Consider the following 8,048-nt stretch of genomic DNA (forward strand, 5'->3'; position numbering starts at 1 on the left):
TCAAAGCAGAAAGTTTAAAGATTAATCATGTGAAAATAAAGAAAAGTAAAAGTCTTAACCACCACGTGTTTCTCAATTCTTTGCTAATTAGGAATAGAAAACTTGCAAATGCACTGTAGACATTCTGCTGAATCAAAAACAATTGAAAATGACTGTCAGGTGTTGATCTATAAACTGACATGTATTTAAATGTCCTAAAGAATAAAGCACATGTCAGGAGCTGCAAATCACGTAACTGTTCACGTACAGTTGCAAGACCACCTGCTGAAAACTGTCCCAGGGCGACTTCCCACCCGGCCTCCCGCCCCCCAGCGGCGACGGCGTCCCGCTACTGCGCATGCTCGGTGTTGGCGCCTGCGCGTGGACGAGCCGGGGAAAAATGGCGGCGCCCGGCGTCTGCACGCCGCTGCACGGGCACGTGGGCCGCGGTGCCTTCAGCGACGTGTACGAGCCCGCGGAGGACACGTTCTTGCTCTTGGACGCTCTCGAGGCGGCGGTGGCCGAGTTCACGCGGTGCGAGGAGGCGCGGGTACCCGCGGGACAGGGATCGGGCGTCCTCGAGGCGGCGGCACAGAGCCAAGGAAAGGACTGTCGCCGTCGCCCCGACTGGATGCGAGGTCACCCCCTGGGCAGCGGTTGACCTCCGGCCCGCAGACACAGTGGCGAGTGCACCGGCGTCCTATCGGTGCCGGAGCTTCGACCGCGCCCGGCAGCGCCTTTTCTGTCAGGCGGCGACGGCGAGCGCATGAGCCCCTGACAGCAGCGATCTGACGGCCCATTGCGCACCAGACGCCCCCAGACGCTGCTGTTTAGGCCCAACGGGGGCCTCGGGAGGCGCGCGGCGTCCGGGGATTGGCAGGACGGGGCTGAGATGCCGGGCGTGCTCTTAAAGCCGCCGAGTGACACGCTCACGCCTGAAAGGTGCTGGTGCGACTGCGGAACTGAAGTTTTCATTTAATTGTAAATTTAGTTACATGCAGCAGTCAGCCTACACCATTTTACGTACCACCTTATAGACAACAAAACTGGCGGGTTGAAATGCTAACTGTAAACTTCAAATTAATAACGAATCAATACCTACATTGTAAATTTGTTTTATTAGAAGGAATTCAGGCATTTAGATTATTTAAAGATCGAGTTGCGGTGGGTTGTCTCAGGATGAAACCATCTGTCAGACTTCAAGATCTGTGTTTTATCCCTTTTAAACCTGGCTTGATTTTTTCCATCTGTGAAATGGCCCAACTTTTTAAAAAGATTTTATTTTTACAGAGAGGGAAGGGAGGGAGAACGAGAGGGAGAGAAACGCCAATGTGTGGTGGCCTCTCGCGCCCCCTACTGGGCACCTGGCCCACGACCCAGGCACGCGCCAGGACTGGGAATGGAACGGGCGGCGCTTCCGTGCTCTGGCCGGCGCTCAGGCCACCGAGCCTCGCCAGCCGAGGGGGAACAGCCCCGCTCTTACTAGTTCATTGTAAACGCTGGAACTTTGGATTAATTGGAATATAGAATGGTACTGTTTTGTAACTCGGGATACCAGAGCACTTTACAAGCACAAATTGCTTTGCACAGTATGCCATACAGGGAGCTGATTTTATTAAGCCCTAGTTTTGGGATTTTAATTATTTATGACACCATAACAGCTATTTTCAAATAGAAGCCCCTGGTAAGATTCAACAGACTTTCCTACAGCATAACGAGTTTGCCAGGCAGTGGACTGGTTCCAAAGGTAAAGAAGCCCCTAGAGTCTGGGCAGTTGTCTGGGGAGTTAGGTCTTGCTGAGTCCCCTAAATCCCATCAAACCCATTTCTATAATGCAGATAATCGCTGCTTTTGACGTATATGTACGATTATAGGTAAGGAAATAAATGTAAGGACAAGATACAGTAGAATGGTGAATATATTCAGTAGCACTCTTCAGATTATTAATATTCTCAGATCTGATACTTCAATGTTTTCCCAATTCAGTGTTTAGTGGTACAAATATGGAATTTCTTTGCTGCTCTAAATCTATTAGCCATACATTTCAGGAAGTTTTTTCCCCCTAATATATGCTGATAGATTTATGAAACTTATATACATTAAAATGATAGAGAAATATATTTCATAAATATTGTGTAGCACCTAAAGTAAAATATCTCGGGTACAATTTGATAAAATATTTATCTGAATCTCAAAAATATTGTAATAATACTAATCCTATCTTTTTCAGGAAATACTAAACTAGGAGCTCCCTCCGGAAAGGGATGATGTCTTTCATATTAAAATGTCCAACCCTAAATCAACATTATTCCATAGTTTTTATGTAATGTTTTATAGAAATTGAAAGCCATCAATTATATTACTATTTTATGGACTGAAAATTACACACCCAAAATTGTAATAATTTTGAGCTATGCAGTATTAAACGAACACAAAGAAGTTGTCAGAAATTAGCTTGTTTATAAATTTCTTTTATATTTCCATACATCAGCAGGTGACTGATAATGCTGGAGGAATATAGATTAAAAGCATGGGTGTGATTTTCTGTAATTTGTATTTTAATGCTACTGTAACTAATACTGGTTTTTTTTTAGAGTGGAAATATGCCTTGAAGTAGGGTCAGGATCTGGAGTGGTATCCACATTCCTAGCCTCCATGATAGGTCCTCAAGCTTTGTACATGTAAGTGTAAGAATATCAATTTCATCTATATCTTCCACTAAGAGATTCACTATAATGACTATAAATAGTTTGAACAAAATAATTTTTTGTACGTAGATAAGTATCTGATAGTGACTATTTTAGTATAGTAAGGACTCAGATTGAAAATTAACTTTCCTAAAAATTGCAACTGCGTGTTCAAATCTATTCCATCAGACTATGTAATTATAGAAGCAGCATAAGAATTTTAGATCATCTCTAAATTTGAAACTTTTAGGTAAATAATTTGATTATCAGAAAAAAATTAGAAGTTACCAGAATTTTTTAGAAAATTTGAGAATATAGAAAGTATAAGTATAAAATTTACCTACAAATTTTACCACACGTGGTCCAACTGTTCCGTTTTTTCCCATTTCATATGTTTTTCAATTAACATCATTCATGAGCATTTTCCTTTCAAAAATTCATTTTAAATTTCATTTCTGATGACTGCATAGTATTCCTTCACTGGATTCATAATTTAATAAATTCCTTCAGATGTGGGGGGATATGTGCATTTTTATACCCTCGCATATCATATCAATATAACACTTTTTCATCAATATAACAAATCTTTAATCTTTTCTGCTTCACGCAAAATGGAATGGAGTAATCCTTGAATTTTTCCGAAATACGTCTGTCTCATGGACAGGGAATATAGTTTTCTTTCTTTTCTGTTTGTAGGTGCACTGACATCAACCCTAGGGCAGCGGCCTGCACCCTGGAGACAGCTCGCTGCAACCAAGTTCACGTACAGCCCATAATCACAGATTTGGTGAGGTGTGATCCTTGCCCAATAATAATAATTAATTTCCTTTTGAAACAAGTTAAGATCAAGATGATTTAAGTCAAAGAAAATGGAGTGATTTTCAACCCACTAAGCAGTATAGTCTCTAAAGTAAATTCTACACTGATACAATCCTTCTTGTCCACAGTTCACAGGGAGCTTCTGTGGGCTTGTCTCCATCAGGCATGTGTCGGCCACAGTGAGAGAACCCATTCAAACTGCCTTCAGGAGTGGGTGGCCTCAGGCACACCCGACTCTAGGAAAGAGACCCTCTTTGTCACGTGCCTGTCTCTCAGACGCTTTTGTCCTCATAGACCATCTCTCTTGGTTAAAGTTGGGTCCAGACCTATATAGAACATATGTGCAAGATTAGACCTTCCTCGTTTTGTCTTCCGAAAGAGAACCCGGAGTATAAACATGTGAGTTGCTGAAGAGCCAAAACTCCTGAGTATCTTCATTCTGAGAGTTCAGTTTCCTTATTTTTAGGTAAATCCACATCATCTTTATCTGAATGTAAAAATATTCATCCCCATTTCTGTTTATAACTGTGGCCCTCTAACACATTTAAAAAAAATATTTTAGAGACCTGCCCACCACTCCTAAAAAAAACTAGTAATTTTAAAGATTACTGATTTAATTTATACTCTGGTTTGAAAGTCTAACAACTGTTGAACATTTAGGTCACAGGCTTGCTACCAAGAATGAAGGAAAAAGTTGACCTTCTGGTGTTTAACCCCCCCTATGTAGTGACCCCACCTGAAGAGGTAAGACATATAACAAAATTTAATTGTTAATGCTATCTGCTGTTTTCTTTCTAAAATCAAATGAATTTCATCACATGGTGTCAGCTGCCGATTAGCACAAACTGCTCTCATTTGCTCCTGGGAATGACTGGGAACTACTGATAGACAAAGGGACCTAAACCCATTGGAAATACAAACCGATCCATGTCTGTCCTTAAAAATCCCATTCAAATCAGGCTGTGCTAATTAATTCGTGTGTGTGTGCCTGTGCTTGCCCTTTATCACAAATGACAAATTTGCAAAACATTTTTAATCACCCTTACATTCACATAGGAATTCTTTGTGAAAGTCTCAGGTTTCCTCCTTCCACAGGCATTATCAGGAAGTGGGGTGGAGGTGTATCTTGAAATACATGATTTTAAAAATGCAGCAATGAAAAAGTGATTCACAGTAACCACTTCCCAAGTTAAAGAGAGAGCGCACAAGGCCGATGAAGTTTAGCAATGGGTCATGGTGCCTGTTTCATTCTTTGATGATCATTCTCTGGCAAGGCAGTAAAATACTCCCAGACAGCAGTAAAATACAAAATACAGGCTTCTTTGGTGAACACTGCTTGTCAAAAAGACTAAGTTTGTGGTTTTAATATGTAACTTGACTTGAAGTCAAAACAAAAGCCTTTCTAATTGGTCACAGGTAGGAAGTCACGGAATAGAAGCAGCCTGGGCTGGCGGAAGAAGTGGCCGTGAGGTCATGGACAGGCTCTTCCCGCTGGTCCCAGACCTCCTGTCACCAAGCGGGTTATTCTATTTGGTTACTATTAAGGAAAACAATCCAGGTAACACAAGCCAGTTTATCTTTCAACCACTGACTTTGCTGAAGTCACAAGTTAATAATGTCAAAGACTGTGATTTATAACGTAATCGGGAATATTATGACTCTAGTTATTGACAACAGGTAATACAGACCAACTCCATTCTCTTAATTCAACCTTCTTGGTGTTACTTGTTTATAAAGGGAAGGTTTTGCTTTTCTCAATATGCCTAAAAGCCACTTTATTTACTACTTATTTATTATAGTAACAAGTATAATTAATGTTTATGTTGAGTCCAATGGCCGGTCTGATAGTCTCAGCAACACCTTAAAAACACTAAGTGTTCCCGTCTGCCTGAAGTCCAAGTTCTTTAATAGCAATTCGCTTAGTCTACATTGTGTTCTCAAATGAATATAATTTGTAAATAGTCTGTTGTTTATTTAACTTATTAGTGATTATACACTTCACCAAATTATTCCACTGGATTTTACCTTTGGTTTTAATTTTCATTTTAGAAGAAATTTTGAAAACAATGAAGATGAAAGGTCTACAGGGAACTACTGCCCTTTCCAGACGCGCAGGCCAAGAACTGCTTTCAGTCCTGAGGTTCACCAAGTCCTAGTACACAGTGTCTGCTGTTACGTTGAATATATTTAATATACATGAGTACATATTATATTGAATATATATCATATATGTGATTATATATATTTATAAGCTGAAGATATTCACCATATTTTGAAACTGAAGTCATTTCTTGGTTACCAAGTAAAATTGCCAGAAATGTGTCACACAGAGAAAGGGGGGAGGGTAAGGCACTTTCTTCCACCCTGGAGTCTAGCCTACAGAAATATTTGCAAGGACATACATATATTATATAGACTGTGCATTTGTATTTCCATTATGTATGAAAGGATATTCACTTCAGCATTACCTGTAATAGCAAAACAAGGGAATCAACCTATCTAACCGCTATTTAAGGGGCTGGTGAAACCCCCCTGCAATACATCGATGACACTGAGTGTGGGTCGCCTCCAGCCTTGAGAGCGCTGGTCTGCGTGCACTGAGCCAGCAGGGGTTCAGGATGTACTACTGAGTTAAAAAAGCAGAAAGTTACAGAACAGTATTATGTGTGTATTTTGAAGAAACCAGTGGAGAGGGCAGGTGTGTGTGTACGAGAGGAAGCCTCAGAGACAGCAGGTGGGAGCAGAGGAACTGCCGCTCTTTGTGGTGGCATTTCCATGAAGATATGTTACTCGTGCGATTTTAAAAAGTTTTTGTTTTTTAAATTGTTTTACTGCTGTTCAGTTACAGTTGTCCCCCTTTTCCCCTACAACTCTCCCCTGCCCGGCCCTCCCCCCCTTTGTCTTTGTCCCTGGGTTCTTTCTACATGTTCCTTAACTTGACCCTTCCCCTTCTTTCCCCCATTACCCCCTCCCCCGCTGAAAAAAGTTTTTTATTAAAAAATATTTTAAAATTTACTTGCTTATCTTCTTCATTCTATTATTTAGAATGCCTTCTGCTGTCATTCTTCTCCCTGAAGAGATTTTTCCTACCTTTTATCCTTTATCATATACTTGTTTTCAATCAAGGAGAACTGAAAGTAAATACTCTCACCACTCTTAAGTTAATCACATTTTTAAAAGCTTCTCTATGTGTCTGTCAAGACATATCAAATTACTTTTCCTGAATTTTGGAACTGCCTCCGTGACGTCCACGTCATCCCCCCGCGGCCTGGAACAGGGTGGGGCAGCACAAGGCCGAGTCCCGCACTTGCTCTCACTCGGACTGTCTGAGAATCAGAGCAACCTGCAGCAGGTGTCTACAGGTGTAAACCCTAAACCCCGGCAGGGACCAATGGAATCCTCTGCTGAACAGGCCTAAAAACATCTTCGTAAAAGTGCTCCCCAGAGTTACTTAGGACAAGCCCACCGAACTTCAGGACTGTTGCTGTAAAGAGCATCCCCACGTCAAAGCGGGGCTTCACTCGACTTTGGTATCTGGAAATAGATTACCCTTCCTAGAAACACTGCCATCAGAAATCTTGTAGTAAATAACCTCTTGTATCCCAGGAAGAAAAAAAGATAACCTCAGAATTTTATTGTGGACTTTCAGTCATAATTTTTACTAAAAATTATGAATCCTGTGTTCAGATAATGTCTGGAACACTTAAATTAGCGTAGAGGACTTCCATGAACATAAAAAACTTAAAACCATGGAAATGGTTCGTAAAATAGACCGAAAACATCACATAAAGTAACAGTTATGGACTGAATGTGCCCCCCCGCCCCGCAACCGCCCATTCATATGTCGAAGCCCTGGTCCTCAGAATGTGACTAGTGTGAGGGCCTTTGATGGGAGGAGTTAAAATGAGGTCAGGTGGATGGGCCCCACAGCAGGGTGGCACTCGGAGGAAAGAACCTGTGAGACAGGAAGCTGCCTGCAAGCAAGGAGAGGCCTCAGGACGTACTGAACTTGCCAAAAACCTTGATCTTGGACATCCAGCCTCCAGAACTATGAGAAAGGTAACTTTTGTTGCCCACGCTGTCCAGCCTGCAGGTTTGTCACAGCAGCCCTAGGAGACCAATATAGTTGTCAAAGACAGAGATACCAAAACTGTGCACACAAGAGACAGCAACACAGGTGTGAAGAGGTGCTAATGTCCAGGTGATCAATGAGAGCTGGCCCTGAGCCATCTGGAGGAGGCAGCACATACAGCGCACCTGCCATTAAAAAACACAGCTAAACATGAAAAACAAGAGGACTTGTACAATCACATCCTTTAGCCCAAGAGCAGCAGCAAAAAAATTAACTTTGACCTTGAATGGAAAGAAAAAGAGTAATAATCTTAATACCTAAGGCTCCGCCCTATACAATGTAACAGGAGCACTGAGACAAAGAAACATGGCCCAACTGAAAGAACAGATTAAAACTTCAGAAAAAATACAACTAAGCGATGAAGAGACAGCCAGCCTATCAGATGCAGAGTTCAGAACACTGGTAATCAGGATGCTTGCAGAAATGGTTGA

The 8,048-nt window shown here is 41.7% G+C and overlaps 1 protein-coding gene across 1 annotated transcript; it reads left to right on the top strand.

Annotated features, from left to right (window-relative positions):
- Positions 1–366: 366 nt before the first annotated feature.
- N6AMT1 (N-6 adenine-specific DNA methyltransferase 1) lies at positions 367–6,455 on the top strand. The gene is made up of 6 exons (XM_054575854.1): positions 367–513; positions 2,574–2,660; positions 3,363–3,453; positions 4,146–4,229; positions 4,902–5,043; positions 5,535–6,455. The coding sequence occupies exons 1-6, from the start codon at positions 380–382 to the stop codon at positions 5,639–5,641; spliced, it is 645 nt and encodes a 214-aa protein (XP_054431829.1). The 5' UTR covers positions 367–379; the 3' UTR covers positions 5,642–6,455.
- The last annotated feature ends 1,593 nt before the right edge of the window (positions 6,456–8,048 follow it).

This window comes from Pteronotus mesoamericanus, unplaced genomic scaffold (genome assembly GCF_021234165.1).
Source record: "Pteronotus mesoamericanus isolate MK-2021 breed Mesoamerican mustached bat unplaced genomic scaffold, CSHL_Meso_final contig_116, whole genome shotgun sequence".
NCBI classification, from domain to species: domain Eukaryota; kingdom Metazoa; phylum Chordata; class Mammalia; order Chiroptera; family Mormoopidae; genus Pteronotus; species Pteronotus mesoamericanus.

Coding starts and splice junctions, on each gene's coding strand:
- N6AMT1 (XM_054575854.1), top strand. CDS start 380: ATGGCGGCGCCCGGCGTCTGCACGCCGCTGCACGGGCACGTGGGCCGC. Junction 514..2,573: donor GCGGTGGCCGAGTTCACGCG/GTGCGAGGAGGC, acceptor GTTTTTTTTTAG/AGTGGAAATATGCCTTGAAG. Junction 4,230..4,901: donor TAGTGACCCCACCTGAAGAG/GTAAGACATATA, acceptor AATTGGTCACAG/GTAGGAAGTCACGGAATAGA.